Genomic DNA, 23,262 nt, shown 5'->3' on the forward strand with positions numbered 1-23,262 from the left:
TTTCAACAATTAAAGCATCACCTCAGGGGCACAACGCCTCTCCCCTATTTGACCTAAATAGTTTGTGTATGTATTGATATGTAGGTTGTGTGCCTTTTTTTAAAATTATGTAGTTCTGTCCTTGAGCTGTTGTCTTTTGATGTTCTGTATTATTTCATGTTTTGTGTGTACACACACACACACACACACACACACACAATGGGTAATTTCATTAAAAGTACCAGAGAGCCCACTATGGAAATGTTACATTACAAACTATGTATAAAAATAAGCTAAATCAAAAAGTAGTTTTGAGGTACTCACAAATTTTCACACTAATTTATTCAATATAAAAATGTATTTTGGAATCTAGACATACAGTACTCAATATTTGAGGGAAAACTATATGGAGTATAATGACACCAAGATGTGTCTGTATCATGTACAGATCACAGGGTCTTGCAGGAGGCGTGAATAGGTCTAAAAAGGGCCTAAAATGGCAATTCCTCTGTAAATATCCGTCCTCCCAATGACGTTCCTATGTGAGAACTACCAGAACAATCTAGAGTGGAATTGCCCTATCTTAACATATCAGCAGATAGGAAAAATTACTTTAAGCATATCAAAGACTGAGCAAGACATACAGTTCACGTTTAAATTGTTCATCATTTTCCACAGTGATGATTGCAACCACTTTCATATAACAAGCTGATATGGGATAGAAGCCACACTGTTAAACAGGTTTCACTGGAAAATCAAGCTTCAGAAAGGAGAACAGCAGGTTTTTCAGGGAGGAAACCAAGTGAAGAAAAAAACACCAGTGTAAATATGATTTATTTATTTTCCCCTTTGTACTTTAACTATTTGTATCGTTGCAACACTGTATATAGGCATAATATGACATCTGAACTTTTGTGAGTCTATTAACTGTTCATTTTTTTTTCTTCACTTTTATCTATTTCACTGGCTTTGGCAATGTAACCATGTTTTCCATGCCAATAAAGACCTTATATTGAAATTGAATTGAGAGAGAGAGAGGGGAGTTTCAAGAGTGATTTGTTAAGTTACATTGCCACCCTCTGGTCACCACCGTACTTGTAGTCTCCATTTTGAAGATGTCCACAATAACGTCAATCTAATATGAAGTAAAGCAATCTGTTTTTACACTCTGCCATAGCTAATGATAATAGCACAACTGTAGCAGTAAAGTATGTTAGTGAAGGATTGATTATAGGCTGGTAATTAAACATTTTACGTTGCCATAAAATAAAATGTTTGTAATTATACTTTAAATTCTGCAGCTGCGTATGACTCCATCTCCTAGTCAGTAGGTAGACTGCAGTTTGAGATCATAAATACTCTATAAATTTCAAGATCCAATCATATTCTTTAAAAATATGTAATAAAAAACCAAGGGATACAAAATTACTGTCAAAGGAGAAATTACTGATCTGCAGGCTATGTAATGAATTTCACCTTTAACCATCTATTGGTTTCATTTACATCACTCTTTCTCAGTTACAAGAGGTTTCCCCCTGAGCTTGTATAGCCATTCCCCTAGTTTGGATAGTCTGTCACGGTACTCAAGCCTCTGGTAGTTGATCTCTGGCACCCCTCTGAAGCCGAACAGTGCGCCCCACCAGGCCACAGCGATCACGGCCGTGGAGTCGCTGTCCCCGCCGTGGAAGAAGCCATGATTGGCCAGCTCAACCCAGGAGTCGCCTGCCCTCAGGAGGGCATCGTAAGCTATCATGGGAGCATCATGCCCACTGGCGCCACCACAACCCTTGAAGCTCACTGCCCTATAGAAACTCTCCCTCTCCTTCACACCGTAGGAGTCTGGGAACTGAGGTTTGCTCTTTCCATCCAGAATGCCTCTCTTTTCTAAATAGGATTTCCACTGAATTCCAAAGTAGTCCCTGGAATAATGAGATTAGTCAGAAGCAGATGAAATTCACATCATTCTATATGGAAACCCAGCCATAGATGTAGGAATTTAATTTGGCCTGTATTGTCGCAGCAAAATAATTCTGCAGCAACAGGATTTGATTGTTTAGTCCATGATGTTGCGTGATCGGTGATTAGGCTTTTTGCTGGTAACATGAGGCTACATGAAAAATGGAATGATAATTTGCCTGGGTGTTGGTGCAGTTTTGTGTGAATTTATGTAAACCCCAAGCTCATCTCCATTTCCTCCAGCGCAGGTAAATTCTCAGCAACAAAAAAATGTCAAAACTAAGATCCAATATCTGGGTTGGACAATGGTGTGTTATTAACTGGAACATCAGTATGTCACATTTCTTTATAAACAACAACTGTCACTAATTAACATTGAGGTGTGACGTTAAGTCAACCAAAGGAGGCTGTTGGGCAGAGATATTGGAGGACTGGCTTATAGTAATGGTTGGAATGTAGTGGTATCTAACATATCAAAGACATGGAAACCATGTGTTTGCCACCGTTCCACTCTGCCCACCAGCCTCCTCTGCAGCCAACCACAACAAAGGCCTCACCAGTGCTCCATGTTCAGCTCCACACAATTGCCCGAATGCCTGACGTACTCCTTGGCTTTGTCCAGGACCTCCATGAGTCTGTGTCCCCAGGCCTTCACAGGCAGGGTGCCCCTCACTGCGTAGGCCATGAACAGGGCTGTAGCCAGGGCTCCCAGGTAGCCTGTGGGGTGGTGGTGGGTCAGACGTCCACTCTCCACACTTACTGCTATCAGCAGGTGCTCCTGCTCAGGGTCCGGGAAGCGCAGGCCGATACACATGGCCCTCATGGCTGCCCCACACCCTCCGCCCCTCTTGTTGAAGGGAATCTTAATGTCCTCATCAGTTCTCTGTCTGTGTATTGCAACACTTGAGGCAGGTGAGGCCTACAGCGTAGACAGAGGGAGTATAAAAATTGAATGGAGGTCAACATGTGGGTTTAAATATAACTAAATGTTATCTACAAAATCCCCCAAAGTAATTATTTTTGATGATAGGGCCATAATAACTAGTAATGTTGCATACTCCAATAAATGTTAAAATCTCACATTTTTGGTAAGAATTGTTAAAAAATGCTAAGGTCACTTTTGAGGACATAAGCTCAACTGCACAGTACAAATATGATTTTTTTTAAACATGAAAGTATGAAATATTTATATGATGTATTTCCTATTCAACAAAGCTGTATGAATAGGACTTCAAATCAAATTATAACATTACTATAAGATTTCACCTTCATTATAAATGAAAGTTGTATGTGGTTCAGTTGGGAGAGCATGTTGCTTGCAACGCGTGGGTTTGTTCCCCACAGGGGACCAGTATGAAAAATATGAAAATGTCTGCACTCTCCTGCAAGTTGCTCTGGATAAGAGTGACTGCTAAATGACTAAAAATGTAAATGCTAAAATATTTGTATGTTTAGTGTTAGAGAAAATGTGCAAATTCTCTAAAGCGCTCTCTTGATCAAAACATCTGCCCCCATCTGTGAACGTCTCACAGAACGCTAGATTGACTTCCAGAACTCATTAGGAACGCACCTTTCATCTCATGCTAATATGGTCTGTCTATGACAAATGGAAAGTGATTTTTATTTTAGATGAATGGCTATAATATTATCTCTGAATGTGCTACCATGTTGAAACCACTCTCTCCTGCTGTGCTACGATGTAACTATCGCAGGCATGTGCTTCACCTATGAGGTAGGGTTCAGCTAGGAGTGGATGGACAGTTGGAAGAGCAAATTAAATGGTAGAAGAGACATCCCAGCTTAAAATGGTTTCAGATTTCACATCCTACGATAGATAGGCGCAGAAAAAAATGCTACTATGTACGTGGGAACCAGGGCTATTGCTCAATGCAAGCCATTTTGATCTACGGTGTCCACAGAACCAGTACCAGAACCACGTAGGTCCCCTATATTTACATTAAGATAAGTGTACCGTGCCCAAGTGTGCAGAAATATTGCCATTTGCCTTTCAGGTTAACACAACATGAAACACCTCATAAAGGAATACAAAATGTTACATACCTGCTCCTCTTCCATCCATGTCTGTCATGCTTACAATGTACTTCTCCACCAGGGCTCGATACAGCACAGGGAGGGATGCTCCTTCCCCCACCTTGACCAGAGCCTCAGCTGTAGCCAGGTCCATGACGGTGTCATCACTAACAGGGAAGTCTATGGCATCAAGCTTCGCTAGACCTCCTCTCTTCTGAACTTGCTCATGTATTAACACTCCATCATTTTCAAATTCCCAGGTACCATGGTTGTAGCCCAGGGCATCTCCTGCTCCACTCAGGACCATGCTGGCCTTGTACCTCTGTTCCAGGGGGACCGTGTCTAACATGGTGAGATCTGGTTGGTGTTCAATCACTTCTGTAAGAGATTCCATTGGATCATTGACTAATTGAATGTGACATTGAATGTCAATTAAAATAAAATACAGAAAAAAGCTGTTGAGACGAGATATGAGGCGGTCAACCCCAATGAGAGTCACCGAACCATCAATGATAAAAGACAAATGAATGTAGAGATATGGATGTATTGTGTAGAATTATTGAATGTCCCCAATACGAGCTAGTGCAGTAAATTGATACCTTGTGCTGGTGGCTGATCTTATAGACTTATATAGGCAGAACTTGAGTGTCAGTTTCCCTCTGTCGGTTCCCTTCCTGTAATTCTGTACTTTCCCTTTTGCAGTCTCCACCCCCTCTCAGCTCCATACAAGGCAACAATGAGTTTTGAAAAACACTTCCTCGATTAGGGCCAATGGGAATGTGAAGTTGCAATTGCCCCATCTTCTGGATTTAGGAAATTCATGGTTTATTGACTCTTGTACACTTTCCTCACGGTCTATTCTAAAACTTTATGCCGTATAAAACATTTATAGATTATTGTTTATGTTAAAGTTTGACCAAGGATGGCGCCCATGAAGACCACATTTTGAATTGTGCATTCAAATTAAACTGACAATGTGTCCTCACTGTAAATAACCAAGCTGACATCATCAGGAGTGTTGTTAAGGTGAATCAAAGAAGGATGAAGAAGAGAGACATTCTACACATTCATTTTTTCTGGTTCATACAGTCAATGAACAAAGCAGACCAAACCCAGCTGCTATCGTATTGGTGTCCATGGGACAGCCACCACTTGCTTTTAAGCAGACTGAAACTATGACAAAATGTTTCAATTGTTAACAACCTCAGTAAGACATCTTTATTTATCCACCATCGTTGGGTGAATTCCCCCGGACCACAGGAAAACCCCAAATGATCCATTTTGGTTCAACCAATGTCATCAACAAACAATTGTTTTGGAGCTTGTTGATAATGTTACAACATTATTTTTAAATCTTATGGTATCTTTATTTCACCTTTATTTAACCAGGTAGGCAAGTTGAGAACAAGTTCTCATTTACAATTGCGACCTGGCCAAGATCAAGCAAAGCAGTTCGACACATACAACAACGCAGAGTTACACATGGAGTAAAACAAACATACAGTAGAAAAATAAGTCTATACACAATGTGAGCAAATGAGGTGAGATAAGGCGGGTAAAGGCAAAAAAAGGCCATGGTGGTGAAGTAAATACAATATAGCAAGTAAAACACTGGAATGGTAGATTTGCAGTGGAAGTATGTGCAAAGTAGAAATAATGGGATGCAAAGGAGCAAAATAAATAAATACAGTAGGGGAAGAGGTAATTGTTTGGGCTAAGTTATAGATGGGCTATGTATAGGTGCAGTAATCTGTGAGCTGCTCTGACAGCTGTTGCATAAAGCTAGTGAGGGAGATAAGTGTTTCCAGTTTCAGAGATTTTTGTCATTCATTCCAGTCATTGGTAGCAGAGAACTGAAAGGAGAGGCGGCCAAAGGAAGAATTGGTTTTGGGGGTGACCAGAGAGATATACCTGCCGGAGCGCGTGCTGCAGGTGGGTGCTGCTATGGTGACCAGCGGGCTGATTTAAGGGGGGACATTACCTACCAGGGTCTTATAGATGACCCGGAGCCAGTGGGTTTGGCGACGAGTATGAAGCGAGGGCCAGCCAACGAGAGCGTACAGGTCACAGTGGGGGGTAGTATATGTGGCTTTGGTGACAAAACGGATGTTACTGTGATAGACTGCATCCAATTTGCTGAGTAGGGTATTGGAGGCTATTTTGTAAATGACATCGCCGAAGTCAGGATCGGTAGGATGGTCAGTTTTATGGGGGTATGTTTGGCAGCATGAGTGAAGGATGCTTTGTTGCGAAATAGGACGCCAATTCTAGATTTAACTTTGGATTGGAGATGCTTGATGTGAGTCTGGAAGGAGAGTTTACAGTCTAACCAGACACCTAGGTATTTGTAGTTGTCAACGTATTCTAAGTCAGACCCGTCCAGAGTAGTGATGCTAGACGGGCAGGCAGGTGCAGGCAGGGATCGGTTGAAGAGCATGCATTTAGTTTTACTTGTATTTAAGAGCAGTTGGAGGCCATGGAAGGAGAGTTGTATGGCATTGAAGCTCATCTGGACGGTTGTTAACACAGTGTCCAAAGAAGGCCACAGTGTCCAAAGTGTACACAGTGTCCAAAGAACCCTGTGGCACCCCTGGAAAGGGCAGTGTGAAGTGCAATAGAGATTGCATCATCTGTGGATCTGTTGGGCGATATGCAAATGGAAGTGGGTCTAGGGTTTCTGGGATAATGGTGTTGATGTGAGCCATTACCAACCTTCCAAAGCACTTCATGGCTACAGACGTGAGTGCTACGGTCTGTAGACATTTAGGCAGGTTGCCTTTGTGTACTTGGGCACATGGACTATTGTCTGCTTGAAACATGTTGGTATTACAGACTCAATCAGGGACATGTTGAAAATGTCAGTGAAAACATCTGCCAGTTGGTCAGCACATGCCCGGAGCACATGTCCTGGTAATCCGTCTGGCCCCGCAGCCTTGTGTATTGTGACCGGTTTAAAGGTCTTACTCACGTCGGCTATGGAGAGCGTGATCACACAGTCGTCCGGAACAGTTGATGCTCTCATGCATGCCTATGTGTTGCTTGCCACGAAGCGAGCATAGAAGTGATTTAGCTCGTCTGGTAGGCTCATGTCACTGGGAAGCTCGCGGCTGTGCTTCCCTTTGTAGTCTGTAATAGTTTGCAAGCCCTGCCACATAAGACGAGCATCAGAGCCGGTGTAGTATGATTCACTCTTAGCCCTGTATTGATCTTTGCCTGTTTGATGGTTCGTCGCATGGCATAGCAGGATTTATTGTAAGCTTCCGGGTTAGAGTCCTGCACCACCTTGAAAGCGGCAGCTCTACCCTTTAGCTCAGTGCCAATGTTGCCTGTAATCCATGGCTTCTGGTTGGGGTATGTACGTACAGTCACTGTGCGGACGACGTCCTCGATGCACTTATTGGTAAAGCCAGTGACTGATGTGGTGTACTTCTCAATGTCATCGGAAGAATCCCGGAACATGTTCCAGTCTGTGATAGCAAAACAGTCCTGTAGTTTAGCATCTGCTTCAACTGACCACTTTTTTATTGATGCAAACTATAAAAATCACTGTAACCAAATAGAATTTAAGTTAGGACAACATTAACTGCAGTGAAACGTACCACAAGGCATGCACAACTAACTTTCAAACTACACTTGGGCAAGGGAGATGTTTGAAACAAGCTGTTACTAAAAACAGGCCAAAAAGGAGAAGCGGAAAACCACACAAGTTGTTGTCTCGTACACCAACTCTCTGCTGCAGGAGGGAGATAATTCTGATTCACGCTGTTCTCAGATTGTGTGATGGTCAGATTCCACCTCTATTGTACATGCGTTAGTAGTGTGTACGGGTATTCACTTTTGAAGTTGAAGCAAGTTTCAGTCAGACTATTTCTGTGCAAGTAGCACCCTTCAGGAAGTGGGGACCTGAGCCTGCGACATATAACAGATGTTCACATCAACTGTAGAGCAGCAATGGTTTGAGTACAACACATGATGAAACCTACTTCCTCTAAAAGGAAGACTTGCACTCTTTCTCTCTTTTTGTGATCTGTGGCAGATTGATTTGATAGAGGCATGGCGGGGACGAGGTAAGAAAGACACCATTCTAGTGGGTTTGGGTTTGAAAATTGAAAGATGCTGTCATTGTTGTTTCCTTGCTTTTAAGAGTATTTGGGGTTTAGTGGGGGCCATTGGTGACTTAAAGAGATGTAACACCTGAGCAATGGTGTCAGTGGCCTGGGTCCTTACTGGACGTGGCTGATAGGTGGAAAGTTGTTGACACGTGAGGAATATCCGTTATTCTTGAGTGTTATATTCCAGAATCGCTATAACATGGTAGATGTTGTTTAGGAATGCCCTGTCTACATGCAGTTGAAACAGGACATGCTAGATGGCACAGGATACCGTAGATTTGCTGTTGAACAAGTGTGAATTAAAAAAATATAGAGAATTTGTATGTCGCTTTTTTTTGTGCAACTTTTTGAAACTGCATTCATTATCCTGTCTGTCAATTGACAATTCTGCACAAGTCTATACCAGATATATGATGATATGTATCACATGGCCATCAGTATTTACTGCATTGTTAAAGTGGTAATCAGAAAGAAGAAGAGATGTTAGGCTCTATGCAAACATTAAATACTTTGGTTGATTTCTGAATTGTTTTTTGGGGGAGGGAGTTTTAGATTTGCTTCCTGTTGTGAGACACTGTGCAGCTTTAAAAAAAAACATCAGTCAATAACACACATTTGGTTAAAAAATATATATATTTTTTTTATGACATTGGCTGGATGTGCCTTAGTATTTACATTTACATGATCGTTGTTTAGATTTAACAGATTTTTGTCAGTGGGTAGATTTGTGAGAATCGTTAAATAAGCAGACTGTGAGTATTTTTCCTACTCATTGAAAGACACATGACAGCAAGAAGGGTGTTTTGCAATGCTTTAATGAGGCAACCATTACAGGAAGGAAAGTTAAAGTCCTCAAGCTTAGGCCAGACTTCTCAAAGCGTCTGCCCCTAAATGTTCCTCATCTCCTGAACGTCACAGCTAAACCAAATGAATTAATGCACTCCCAAAAGCAAAAACAGCACTTTTAACAGCCTTCTATGAAGTGTTCTACATCCATTTAATTATTAGAAATCTTATCAGTTGGATACTACTTATTATTTATCAATATTTGAATCAAAGGAGGACCATCATGCCTTCCCAAAAGTTTGTTTGGTCCCCTCAAAACGATGTTGCATGAAGCATACTTCATTTTCACAAAAGGTATTATTTTTTACTGCATCAGGATAGCATACACAGACATTTTGACTTAATAGCCTTCTTCAGTGTATAGGTTATTTTATATCCATTGATTTAAAAGAAATCTTATCAATTGGATAATACTTGTTTTTTCATCAATATTTTAATCTTAACATCCACTTATATTTTCATCTTCTTTTGACCAGAATCACCAATCTTCAGAATGTAGGGAAACAGCCGCCTCTGATTCTGCCCCACCAGTTGACAGGAGCAGCACAAGGTACAGTCAAGATGCGCATCAAGAGCTCCCAGAGCAGCGGGGAACGCCTGAGTCAAACCAAGTCCATGGTCCTGCAGGATCCTGACCTATCTCCCAAACCTGTGAGTATACACTGAGTGTACAAAACATAAGGGACACATTCCTAATTTTGAGTTGAACCCCTTTTTGCCCTCAGAACAGCCTCAATTTGTAAGGGCGTGGACTCTCCAAGGTACTGAAACACTCCAATGCTTCCCACAGTTGTGTCAAGTTGGCTAGTAGTGGATCTCTACTCCGAATAGCTCGTTCCGTCTCATCCCACAGATGCTCAATTGGATTGATATTCCTGGACAATCCTAGGGGCATTATCCTGTTTTTAAAATATACTGTTGTCATGAAGGGATGCACTTGATTGGCAATAGCCTGTGGCATTCAAACGTTGCTCCACTTTTATCAAGAGGCCCAATGTGTGCCATCCCAGCACCTACATCAGCCTGCAATGTTGACACACAGCATGTTAGATGCTTGTACTCATGTGGTTATCTGCATACCCTAGTCCTCCCATCAGTGTGAAACAGCAGGAACCGGGATTCATCAGATCGGGCAATGTTTTTCCAATTCTCCAGTGTCCAGGGTTTTTGTTCCTTTAGCCCACTGCAACCGCAGTTTTTTGTTTTGTTGCTAAAAGAAGTGGAACTTTGTAAGATCGTCGGTTGCCATACCCCATTTGTGTTAAGTTCAAACGAGTTGTGCATTATTTTATGGTTCTTTGGACACAAATGTTGTACTGGACTGTCAGTTGACTAACTGCAGTTCGTCTGTTGCTCTGCATATTTTGTGTCAGCCTCCTTTGTCCTCTTTCGTCAATTACCTGTTTTCGACCACCGGCCTGCCTTGGTCTGGATGTCCCTTGGTTGTTGGAGCATTCTTGATACACAAGGGAAACTGTTGAGCGTGAAAAAATCCAGCAGCGTTGCAGTTCTTGACATTTGACACACTCAAACCGGTGTGCCTGGCACCTACTACCATTCCCTGTTCAAAGGCATTTAAATATTTTGTCTTGCCCATTCACCCTCTGAATGGCACACATACACAATTGTCTCACAATCCATCTCTCAGTTGACTCAAGGCTTGAAAATCCTTCTTTAACCTGTCTCCTCCCCTTCATCTATACTGATTGAAGTGGATTAAACAGATGACATCAATAATGGATCATACATCCAGAGCAAGGCAGTCACCTATGTCATGGAAAGATGAGGTGTTCCTTATGTTTGTACCCTCAGTGTAGGCGTATACACACACACACACACACACACACACACACACACACACACACACACACACACACACACACACACACACACACACACACACACACACACACACACACACACACACACACACACACACACACACACACACACACACACACACACACACACACCTATCAGCCGGATATACTCTGATTGTAGAGGCTTATTGAATATTGTTAGCCATTTGGTGAACTGTGCTTATATAAATTCCAGTAATTATGATTATATTGTTTCTAAACTGTTGTCGCACATTAGGTGATTATCATTAGCTTAATTGAGCTGATCTCTGTTTGACTCTGAACACTTCCCTGTGGGAAAATCAGGGTAAAGATAAAACAGATGATGCATTTACAAAATGAGCAATCTGGTGTAGCATATTTGGAATAATGTAGCTACCATGTTGACAATGAACTGGACATAACCCCAACCATTTAATATTGTTCCTAAGCTGGTGGAGGGGCTGGCTGACACCTCTAGTTAGCATAGTGGTTCATACATCGTATCATACAATACATCTGTCTGTTGGCTGGAATGTTCATCTGCAAAATTTCAGATAGCGAATAGTACTAGATGTGTTTACAACAGGCCATTGACCTTCAATCCGTCAGTTTAGATTGCTTAACATACACAGTTGTATTGTAAACCTTCATAGGGTTGATTAGTAATTGACAGCAAACTGAATTATTCAGATGATCACTGCCGTGAGGCCACGTCTGTGGTTTTGTTGGGTTGCTTGTTTGCTAATTATGCAGATGATACTTGTTTGTGAGACGTCTTACACTGCAATAATACAGTTTGTCCAGAGGACAGAGATGCAAAGGCTACTGGAGATAATGAACCAGTTCCTACGGACTACAAACATGGTCATTAACAACTCGGAACACGGAACGTTAAGAGTGTTGCTTTAACATTGCATCAGTGTTCATGAATGTTGTTCGTATTGCAGATGCACTTTTCATTTCATTACATTCATTACACAGCGGGTCTCGTCTAACAGACATCAAAAGAAACGCTATTTGTTTACTCCCATGTATTAGATATGTTACCAGAGAGCAGAGAAATGATTTCTTGACCTCCTCCCATATATGGACGTAAGTGTGTTAAAACCAGCTGTACTGTGACCAGGACTCAATCATAATGACTATAGGACTCGGCATGCCGGAGTAGGCCTATCCTTTGAACAGTAGAGGGCAGGCCAGCACCGTGCTGAAGGATAAAACTGACGACCAAACCATACATTCTGTGAGCTGTGTTTCCGTAGTAAAGGGTGTGGATATCGCAGAACTCTTGTTCAACTATGTATAACCTCAACCTCTTCTAAGCTACCTTTTACTATAGCTATACCTAGTACTGCTTCTGCGGCCACTCTATTACTACAATACTGAAATGCATGGAGTTGAGAAGGGATTTGTCAAATGACACTGTCAATAATCTTGCTGTATTTGTGTCCATGTTTATCTTTTGGAACGAGTGTTTACATTGCTGTGATATTGATCTGAATTCTCTTGGTCTGATTTTGGCTAGCACTGGGTTGTGTGCGTTGTCAATCTGTTGTCACAATGCGAGGTCTCATCTCATTAACCCCACGGTGGCTCCATACACATTACTATCAGAGACTGTATAGTCTTGTATGATATAGACGTTGTATATGTATATTGTATATAGACGTTGATGATACATTCACACGTAACCGTACTCTGTATGCAGTATATTGCATCATCTTTACTGCATGGAATACATAGACTCTTAGCATTACCTGTACGCCTTTAATTTCACTGAACCGATTTTATTAGCTAAGACAATATGGCCACAATCAAGCAACAGCTCTGATTTGAAACAGTCGGGGAAATCGGCTCCTCTTCAATATATTTTTCTGCTTTCCTGTTTCTGTAGATCTCTCGCCACCGGAGGAACCAGTCTCAGCATAACATTGGTGGAGCTGCAGAGACTCTTGTGAGTATGACAGGTCATCAAAAATAACTGTTTGTATGGCAACATATGGGAAGGAATGTATTTGGTTTATTATACTTTATTGCTATATGGTTGCTATTGACTATTAGACTATTTCTATAAGTCTAACTTGTAAGTATTATTCACTATAAATATGTTTCTATGCTTTTAACTCAGCAGGCCTATTTTACATATTAAAATAGGTATATTTGTTTAGTTTATACTGATAAAATAGCATGTGTTTTTATTTTCATATTTAATTGATTTAATACACGTTAAAGGCTAAATGTTACATCATGCATTTCAGGTTGTTTTGAAAGGTGAATATTTGAATAAAGCCAAAATATCAGATGGAGGCAAAAAACTGAGGAAGAACTGGGCTTCAACTTGGGTAGTCCTGGAAACTGATAAACTTCTGTTTTATAAAGAGAGCAAGCAAGAAGCCCTGACGAATTTGGTAGGTTTTTACAACACACACACACACACTCTCTCACACACACACACACACACACACACACACACACACACACACACACACACACACACACACACACACACACACACACACACACACACACACACACACACACACACACACACACACACACACACACACACACACACACACACACACACACACACACACAGTAAAGTAAAAAGTGACAGTTCTGTGAAGTAAAAAAGTGACATCAATAGGTTGGTAACCTGCTGAATACGAGGGGGCAATGTTCAATTACAGCCTCAAATCAACCTTCTGAGGGATTGCCTATTAGCATTATGAGTGCAAATGTTGAGTGAACACACGCTATGTGCATTTTAATTTGATGCCAGAAATGAAGCGTTTTCTTTTCATTTTCTGATTTCTCAAACTGGCAAATTAACTTTGGCTTTGATCCCAAGGACTGGAGCTCACCCCATCAAAAAGCAATGAGGAACTGTTTACCCCCTTGTGAAGTGGACTGCATATAGTGTGTGTGTGTGTGTCTGTGTGTCTGTCTGTGTGTGTCTGTGTGTCTGTCTATGTGTGTATAGTATGTGACTTTAATCCACCCTGCCCTGATGTGGTTCAGAGAGAGAGAGAGAGAGAGAGAGAGAGAGAGAGAGAGAGAGAGAGAGAGAGAGAGAGAGAGAGAGAGAGAGAGAGAGAGAGAGAGAGAGAGAGAGAGAGAGAGAGAGAGAGAGAGAGAGAGAGAGAGAGAGAGAGAGAGAGAGAGAGAGAGAGAGAGAGAGAGAGAGAGAGAGAGAGAGAGAGAGAGAGAGAGAGATGGAGAGGGAGAGAGGGTGGAGCGAGACAGAGAGAAACTGGTGACTGGCAGAGAGAGCGAGAGAAGGGGTGGTTGGGGGGAGTCTCTAAAATGAGCTTGCCATGCTTTTTAATGAAGCTCCAAGGACTTAATCAAAGCCCTCTCCCTTACTGAGCCCCACCAGGGCAACGGTCTGTCAGACTCTCCCAGTCCAATAGTTCATTATGGGCGAGAGAGACATTTCCACTTCCACATAGATTGACATATCTCCCCCCTTTCCGATGGAAATAGTTGGTACAGTGGAGGTTGTGTGTGTGTGTGTGTGTGTGTGTGTGTGTGTGTGTGTGTGTGTGTGTGTGTGTGTGTGTGTGTGTGTGTGTGTGTGTGTGTGTGTGTGTGTGTGTGTGTGTGTGTGTGTGTGTGTGTGTGTGTGTGTGTGTGTTCATTTGATAATTTAATTTATCTTTGTTTCAGAGTAGAATAAACAGCTTATTAATCTCTTGTGTTATCATTTGGTCGCTGTGGGCAGTATTTAGGTCTGGGTCTGAATATACAATATCGTCACCAGCATATAGAGTCAGGATATATGAGTATATGAGTTCACCTGCAATGTGTACATCATTCTGTAAGGAGAGTTATTTATTCAGTAGAAACAAGAATGGGCAGTATTTTACATCATCCAACTTAAACACATGTAGTTTACTCTGTCTGAGGCAGGTACTATAAATCAAATATCACCTCATTTATCCAATACTGTACCTGTCAGCCAAGGTAGGTAATTGAGTCGTCAAGGTTCAGTTTATTCCAGGCTGGGCATGTGGGATCTCAGTGAGCAAATCAAGTCCTAAGATAGCTTGATTTGATTCTGATTTATGGTGTTTACAGTGAATTGTGATACTACATTGTAATACTGTTGTAGAATGTCCTTATCATCTTAATTTTCTTCAGCATCTCACTATAATTTACCCATGATTTCCCTCGTCTGAGACCACAATAAAGGGAAATGATATCTAAATGAGTTCCCATGCCTTTAACACTGATTAGTTCTTCTTTAAAAAAGCTACATTTTCTAAATCACATTCTCTTTGTCTGAAAATTATACCATTCTTGTTTTCATACGGTTACACACCGCTTCTTTAATTCCATAGAGGATATGAATAAGATATTAAAGGTTTGAATGATAGAGAATTACAGCACATGTACATTCTCAGTTTACAGCATAATGAATATAACAAAAATATGATATTTGGGTAGAGCACTTCCTTTTGTTTATTCATTGTTGGAGACTTTTATCTCCCTCACCAACTTCAAACATCTGCTATCTGAGCAGCTAACCGATCGCTGCAGCTGTACATAGTCTATCGGCAAATAGCCCACCCATTTTTACCTACCTCACCCCCATACTGTTTTTATTTATTTACTTTTCTGCTCTTTTGCACACCAATATCTCTACCTGTACATGACCATCTGATCATTTATCACTCCAGTGTTAATCTGCAAAATTGTAATTATTCGCCTACCTCATGCCTTTTGCACACAATGTATATAGACTCCTCTTTTTTTCCTATTGTGTTATTGACTTGTTAATTGTTTACTCCATGTGTAACTCTGTGTTGTCTGCTCACACTGCTATGCTTTATCTTGGCCAGGTCGCAGTTACAAATGAGAACTTGTTCTCAACTAGCCTACCTGGTTAAATAAAGGTGAAATAAAAAAAAATAAAAAATGTGATTTATATCAAATATCTGTCCATTATAGAGAAAGCGTCCCTCTTTAAACATTTATTTTGATATTTACTGCACAACTATGATACATTTAAGAGTCCCATTCACAAACACAGCAGTGAAACTACACTGAACAAAAATACAAACTGTCACGTTCTGACCTTTATTTCCTTTGTTTTGTCTTTATTTAGTATGGTCAGGGCGTGAGTTGGGGTGGGCAGTCTATGTTTGTTTTTCTATGTTGGTTTTTGTGTTCAGCCTAGTATGGTTCTCAATCAGAGGCAGGTGTCGTTAGTTGTCTCTGATTGAGAATCATACTTAGGTAGCCTGGGTTTCACTGTTGGTTTGTGGGTGTTTGTTTCCGTGTGAGTATTTGTCGCCGGCTCTGTTTCGGTTTTCGTTTTCGTTTTCATCACATCGTTTATTGTTTTGTATTTCAGTGTTCAGTTCGTTTTTTAAATAAATCGTCATGAACACTTACCACGCTGCATCACCACGGTCCGATCCTTACTCCTCTTCAGACGAAGAGGAAATCTGCCGTTACAGAAACACCCACCAGAAAAGGACCAAGCAGCGTGGTAACGGGCAGCAGCAGCGGCCAAAATCACAGGACTTCTGGACTTGAGAGGAGATTCTGGACGGCAAGGGACCATGGGCACAGCAGGGTGAATATCGCCGCCCCAAGGCTGAGCTGGAGGCAGAAAAAGCAGAGAGGCAGTGGTATGAGGAGGCAGCACGGCAGCGCGGCTTGAAGCCTAAGAAAAAATTATTAGGGGGGGTACACGGGGAGGCACACGGGGAGTGTGGTAAAGGCAGGTAGGAGACCTGCGCCAACTTCCCGTGCTTACCTGAGAGAGAGAGGGACCAGGCAGGCACTGTGTTATGCGGTGGAGCGCACAGTGCGTGTGCATAGCCGGTGCGGTACATTCCAGCTCCTCGTGTCGGCCGGGCTAGAGTGGGCATCGAGCCAGGTGCCATGAAGCCGGCTTTATGCATCTGGTCTCCAGTGCGTCTCCTTGGGCCGGCTTACATGGCACCAGCCTTACGCATAGTGTCTCCGGTTTGCCAGCATAGCCCAGTGCGGGCTATTCCACCTCGCCGCACTGGCCTGGCTACCGGGAGCATTCAACCAGGTAAGGTTGGGCAGGCTCGGTGCTCAAGAGATCCAGTGCGCCTGCACAGTCCGGTCTATCCAGTGCCACCTCCACGCACCAGCCCTCCGGTGGCAGCCCCCCGCACCAGGCTGTCTCTCTGTCTTCTGCCTACAGATGGTCCCGCCTGTCTAGCACTGCCAGAGCCTTCCTTCTGTCTTAAGCTTCTAGAGTCTCCCGTCTGTCCTGAGCTGCTAGAGTCTCCCGTCTGTCCTGAGCTGCTGGAGTCTACGGCCTGTCCGGTGCTGCCGGAGTCTCCCGCCTGTCCGGTGCTGCCGGAGTCTCCCGCCTGTCCTGGGCTGCTGGAGTCTCCCGCCTGTCCTGAGCTGCCAGAGTCTCCCGCCTGTCCTGAGCTGCCAGAGTCTCCCGCCTGTCCTGAGCTGCCAGAGCCTCCCGCCTGTCCTGAGCTGCCAGAGCCTCCCGCCTGTCCTGAGCTGCCAAAGCCTCCCGCCTGTCCTGAGCTGCCAGAGCCTCCCGCCTGTCCTGAGCTGCCAGAGCCTCCCGCCTGTCCTGAGCTGCCAGAGCCACCAGTCTGTCCTGAGCTGTCAGAGCCGCCAGTCTGTCCTGAGCCGTCAGCCAGCCAGGAGCTTCCAGAGCCGTCAGCCAGCCAGGAGCTTCCAGAGCCATCAGCCAGCCAGGAGCTGCCAGAGCCGTCAGCCAGCCAGGAGCTGCCAGAGCCGCCTGTCACGTCGTCGATGCCGGAATCGCCCTTCACTCCGGCGCTGCCGAAGTCTCCCGCCTGTCCGGAGCTGCCGGAGTCTCTCGTCCATTCGGGACCCATGGCGTGGGTCCCCAATCCAAGGTTGGTGACGAGGGTCGCCGGTCTAAAGAGGCCACGGAGGCGGGCTAAGAGGCGCACTAAAACTAGGGTGAAGTGGAGTCCACATCCCACTCCCGAGCCACCACCGCGGACAGACGTCCACCCAGGCCCTCCCCTATATTTCCTTTGTTTTGTCTTTATTTCTAAATCAAATCAAATCACATTTTATTTGTCACATACACATGGTTAGCAGATGTTAATGCGAGTGTAGCGAAATGCTTGTGCTTCTAGTTCCGACAATGCAGTGATAACCAACAAGTAATCTAACTAACAATTCCAAAACTACTGTCTTATACACAGTGTAAGGGGATAAGGAACATGTACATAAGGATATATGAATGAGTGATGGTACAGAGCAGCATACAGTAGATGGTATCGAGTACAGTATATAAATATGAGATGAGTGTGTAGACAAAGTAAACAAAGTGGCATAGTTAAAGTGGCTAGTGATACATGTGTTACATAAGGATGCAGTCGATGATGTAGAGTACAGTATATACATATGCATATGAGATGAATAATGTAGGGTAAGTAACATTATATAAGGTAGCATTGTTTAAAGTGGCTAGTGATATATTTACATCATTTCCCATCAATTCCCATTATTAAAATGGCTGGAGTTGGGTCAGTGTCAATGACAGTGTGTATGCAGCAGCCACTCAATGTTAGTGGTGGCTGTTTAACAGTCTGATGGCCTTGAGATAGAAGCTGTTTTTCAGTCTCTCGGTCCCAGCTTTGATGCACCTGTACTGACCTCGCCTTCTGGATGATAGCGGGGTGATCAGGCAGTGGTTCGGGTGGTTGATGTCCTTGATGATCTTTATGGCCTTCCTGTAACAACGGGTGGTGTAGGTGTCCTGGAGGGCAGGTAGTTTGCCCCCGGTGATGCGTTGTGCAGTCCTCACTACCCTCTGGAGAGCCTTACGGTTGAGGGCGGAGCAGTTGCCGTACCAGGCGGTGATACAGCCCGCCAGGATGCTCTCGATTGTGCATCTGTAGAAGTTTGTGAGTGCTTTTGGTGACAAGCCAAATTTCTTCAGCCTCCTGAGGTTGAATAGGCGCTGCTGCGCCTTCTTCACGACGCTGTCAGTGTGAGTGGACCAATTCAGTTTGTCTGTGATGTGTATGCCGAGGAACTTAAAACTAGCTACCCTCTCCACTACTGTTCCATCGATGTGGATAGGGGGGTGTTCCCTCTGCTGTTTCCTGAAGTCCACAATCATCTCCTTAGTTTTGTTGACGTTGAGTGTGAGGATATTTTCCTGACACCACACTCCGAGGGCCCTCACCTCCTCCCTGTAGGCCGTCTCGTCGTTGTTGGTAATCAAGCCTACCACTGTTGTGTCGTCCGCAAACTTGATGATTGAGTTGGAGGCGTGCGTGGCCACGCAGTCGTGGGTGAACAGGGAGTACAGGAGAGGGCTCAGAACGCACCCTTGTGGGGCCCCCGTGTTGAGGATCAGCGGGGAGGAGATGTTGTTGCCTACCCTCACCACCTGGGGGCGGCCCGTCAGGAAGTCCAGTACCCAGTTGCACAGGGCGGGGTCGAGACCCAGGGTCTCGAGCTTGGAGGGTACTATGGTGTTGAATGCCGAGCTGTAGTCGATGAACAGCATTCTCACATAGGTATTCCTCTTGTCCAGGTGGGTTAGGGCAGTGTGCAGTGTGGTTGAGATTGCATCGTCTGTGGACCTATTTGGGCGGTAAGCAAATTGGAGTGGGTCTAGGGTGTCAGGTAGGGTGGAGGTGATATGGTCCTTGACTAGTCTCTCAAACCACTTCATGATGACGGAAGTGAGTGCTACGTGGCGGTAGTCGTTTAGCTCAGTTACCTTAGCTTTCTTGGGAACAGGAACAATGGTGGCCCTCTTGAAGCATGTGGGAACAGCAGACTGGTATAGGGATTGATTGAATATGTCCGTAAACACACCGGCCAGCTGGTCTGCGCATGCTCTGAGGGCGCGGCTGTGGATGCCGTCTGGGCCTGCAGCCTTGCGAGGGTTAACACGTTTAAATGTCTTACTCACCTCGGCTGCAGTGAAGGAGAGACTGCATGTTTCCGTTGCAGGCCGTGTCAGTGGCACTGTATTGTCCTCAAAGCGGGCAAAAAAGTTATTTAGTCTGCCTGGGAGCAAGACATCCTGGTCCGTGACTGGGCTGGATTTCATCTTGTAGTCCGTGATTGACTGTAGACCCTGCCACATGCCTCTTGTGTCTGAGCCATTGAATTGAGATTCCACTTTGTCTCTGTACTGACGCTTAGCTTGTTTGATAGCCTTACGGAGGGAATAGCTGCACTGTTTGTATTCAGTCATGTTGCCAGACACCTTGCCCTGATTAAAAGCAGTGGTTCGCGCTTTCAGTTTCACGCGAATGCTGCCATCAATCCACGGTTTCTGGTTAGGGAATGTTTTTATCGTTGCTATGGGAACGACATCTTCGACGCACGTTCTAATGAACTCGCACACCGAATCAGCGTATTCGTCAATATTCCCATCTGACGCAATACGAAACATGTCCCAGTCCACGTGATGGATGGTCAGGGTGTTGGGGTGGGCAGTCTATGTTTGTTTTTCTATGTTGGTTTTTGTGTTCAGCCTAGTATGGTTCTCAATCAGAGGCAGGTGTCGTTAGTTGTTTCTGATTGAGAATCATACTTAGGTAGCCTGGGTTTCACTGTTGGTTTGTGGGTGTTTGTTTCCGTGTGAGTGTTTGTCGCCGGCTCTGTTTCGGTTTTCGTTTTCATCACATTGTTTATTGTTTTGTATTTCAGTGTTCAGTTCGTTTTTTAAATAAATTGTCATGAACACTTACCACTCTGCATCTTGGTCCGATTCTTACTCCTCTTTGGACGAAGAAAAAATCGGCCGTTACACAAACACAACACACAAAATTTCAAAGTTCATATAGGGAAATCAGTCAGTTGAAATAAATACATTAGGCCCTAATCTATGGATTGCTCATGACTGGGAATACAGATATGCATCTTTTGGTCACAGATAACTTTAAAAAAGGTAGGGTCATGGATCAGAAAACCAGTCAGTATCTGGTGTGACCACCATTTGCCTCATGCATTTGCCTCATGCATCTCCTTCACATAGAGTTGATCAGGCTGTTGAATTTGGCCTGTGTAATGTTGTCCCATTCCTCTTTGATGGCTGTGTGAAGTTGCTGAGTATGGGTGGGAACTGGAACATGCTGTCGTACACTTTCAGCTTCCAAGAATTGTGTACAGATCCTTGCAACATAGGGCTGTGCATTATCATGCTGAAACATGAGGAGATGGCGGCAGATGAATGACTCGAAAATGGGCCTCAGGATCTCATCAGGGTACTTCTGTGCAATCAAATTGACATGTAATTGTTTTTGTAACTTATGCCTGCCCATACCATAACCCCACTGCCACCATGGGGCACTCTGTTCACAACGTTGACATCAGCAAACCGCTCGCCCACATGACGCCATACACGCCATCTGCCAGTTGAAAACGCGATGAATCTAAAGAGCACACTCCTCCAGCATGCCAGTGGCCATCGAATGTGAGTCTTTAGCCACTGAACTTGGTTACAGCGCCGAACAGCATTCAGGTAAAGACCATGGTGAGGACGATGAGCACGCAGCAGCTGAGCTTCCCTGAGGAGGTTTCTGACAGTTTGTGCAGAAATTCTTCAGTTTTGCAAATCCACATTTTCATCAGATGTCCGGGTAGCTGGTCTCAGATTATTCCGCAGGTGAAGAAGCCAGATGTGGAGGTCCTCGGCTGGTGTGGTCACACTTAGTTTGCAGTTGTGAGGCCAGTTGGACGTACTGCTCAATTCTCTAAAATAACTTTTGGCTTATGGCAGAGAAATGAGTATTCAATTCTCTGGAAAGAGCTCTGGAGGACATTCCTGCGGTCAGCATGCCATTTGCAAGCTCCCTCAAAACATCTGTGGCATTGTGTTGTGTGACAAAACTGCACATTTTAGAGTGGCATTTTATTGTCCCCAGCACAAAGTGCACCTGTGTAATGATCATGCTGTTTAATCAGCTTCTTGATGTGCCACACCTGTCAGGTGGATGGATTATCTTGGCAAAGGAAAAATGCTCACTAAATGGGATGTAAACAAATTTGTTCACAAAATTTGAGAGAAATAAGATTTTTGTGGGATCTTTTATTTCAGCTCATGAAACATGGGACAAACACTTCACATGTTGCGTTTATATTTTTGTTCAGTATAGTAACCTTTTTTCACTAAACACCTCTCCACTCTGCCTCTTATATGTCTGTAGAAACCTGGCTGCAGCCCTGATGGGGTGGATCTCTGTGGGGTCGTGGTTGAATGGACAACAGAGAGGTCCAGCCGGAAGAACGTGGTTCAGGTACGGCCATTTTGTTTCTGCATGAATACAAGGATCAAGCAAGTTTACAATAAAACTGAGCAGCCTGCAAATTGTCTGTTTCAGTTGTTGATGATGGGATGTTCTCGGATGCACTCTTTCCTTGATAATTTCAGTATATAATAGACTCAACGTAAGATATTTGATACATTTTCATAAATTATTTTTTGTTGCTTCAACCACCTGTTCAGAGAAGACATTTCAATTGAGTCAGATTGCATTTGAAGGTGATGTTAAGCCAACATCTAGTCTCCTCAAACCCAAGTGGCCTTTAGTGTAGGGAATTAGACCTTTGAACTTCACAGTACTATCTTATTTTTGCCTTTTCAAGATACTCTTAAGCCAGCAACGCAAACTGATGATCAATTCATTGGCGGTGGCAGCACAAGTTTTCATGATAAAAAAAAAATGCGGTGATAAGCAGGAGAAAAGGACGAGGATGAGAGCAGATTTCACGATCTCATCAGACGCTTAAGACACTTCATCGCTGCCGGTCGCTACTCTTCCGCATAGTATTTCAGCCCCAAAATCTTAATGCAGTGAAGATTAAAATGGGAATTACACCATAATCTTAAATAATCCAAGTGCTGTGGACAGAAAAGTGTGTTTAATGCCGACGCAAAGCTATTCTGAGTTCTGACAACATTGTCAATCAACACTCGGATTACAGTTAAAATTAGTACGGAAAGTTAGTTTTAATTTCGCACCATTCCAGAGACTGATTTATACAATGATCGAAGAAATACCTCACAAAGATATGCCTGTCAGATGGGTAGATACGATTACAAAAATATAATATAAATGTTTGTTTTGTTAGCCCGCTTATACAGTATCTCCGCTCCCCATATCTCTGACTTCCAGATAGATCCCAATTTCTATGATATTTCAAGGACGATGACAACATAATTACTCTATTGAACACATAAACTAAGGGCCGGTTTACAGACTTGATGAGTTTGGCACTATTGAAAATGGTGATCTCAAAAGGCCATTCACGAGATTTGATAAGGAATAATTAAAATTTCCTGCAAAGTACCCAGTGTTTGCAGACATAAATGTGACTCTCAACTTTAAACCTTGATTGATGGCATCAGTATATACACTAAATGTACAAAACATTAGGAACACCTTCCTAATATTGAGTTGCACACATTTTTGCCCTCAGAACAGCCTCAATTCTTTGGGCCATGGAAATCCTTCTTTAACCTGTCTCCTCCCCTTCTTCTA

At 43.4% G+C, this 23,262-nt stretch overlaps 2 protein-coding genes across 5 annotated transcripts in view; one reads left to right on the forward strand and one right to left on the reverse strand.

Moving 5' to 3' along the window:
- Positions 1–276: 276 nt before the first annotated feature.
- On the reverse strand, positions 277–4,671 carry LOC124043931 (protein ADP-ribosylarginine hydrolase-like). 2 transcript variants are annotated; one of them, XM_046363090.1, is made up of 4 exons: positions 4,566–4,671; positions 3,997–4,344; positions 2,493–2,854; positions 277–1,898 (listed from the first exon to the last, which is right to left on the reverse strand). In XM_046363090.1, exons 2-4 carry the CDS (start codon positions 4,009–4,011, stop codon positions 1,484–1,486), a joined length of 792 nt encoding a protein of 263 aa, XP_046219046.1. In that variant the 5' UTR covers positions 4,012–4,344; positions 4,566–4,671; the 3' UTR covers positions 277–1,483. The 2 variants fall into 2 exon arrangements, with proteins under 2 accessions (XP_046219046.1, XP_046219047.1); XM_046363091.1 differs by lacking the exon at positions 4,566–4,671 and adding an exon at positions 3,640–3,654 and having other exon boundaries at positions 2,493–2,837; positions 3,993–4,558.
- LOC124043930 (rho GTPase-activating protein 15-like) overlaps positions 4,180–23,262 on the forward strand; it is a 52,960-nt gene continuing 33,877 nt past the window's right edge. The window contains exons 1-5 of one of the 3 annotated variants that reach the window (XM_046363088.1): positions 4,180–4,316; positions 9,401–9,575; positions 12,660–12,719; positions 13,024–13,173; positions 21,928–22,017. In XM_046363088.1, coding sequence (XP_046219044.1) covers positions 9,486–9,575; positions 12,660–12,719; positions 13,024–13,173; positions 21,928–22,017 — 390 coding nt within the window. In that variant the 5' untranslated portion in view covers positions 4,180–4,316; positions 9,401–9,485. Of the gene's footprint in view, positions 4,317–7,718; positions 8,034–9,400; positions 9,576–12,659; positions 12,720–13,023; positions 13,174–21,927; positions 22,018–23,262 lie in introns of those variants that run through there. The other 2 variants (XM_046363089.1, XM_046363087.1) reach the window with 2 other exon arrangements.

The sequence above is a fragment of the Oncorhynchus gorbuscha genome, linkage group LG09, assembly GCF_021184085.1.
Source record: "Oncorhynchus gorbuscha isolate QuinsamMale2020 ecotype Even-year linkage group LG09, OgorEven_v1.0, whole genome shotgun sequence".
Classification (NCBI taxonomy): Eukaryota; Metazoa; Chordata; class Actinopteri; order Salmoniformes; family Salmonidae; genus Oncorhynchus; species Oncorhynchus gorbuscha.

What these genes read in the sequence shown, in the direction of transcription:
- LOC124043931 (XM_046363091.1), bottom strand. Translation starts at nt 4,360, where the DNA reads ATGGAATCTCTTACAGAAGTGATTGAACACCAACCAGATCTCACCATG. An exon ending in GAGCTGAACATGGAGCACTG is followed by an intron (nt 1,899 to 2,492) that starts GTGAGGCCTTTG and finishes TCATTATTCCAG; the next exon opens with GGACTACTTTGGAATTCAGT.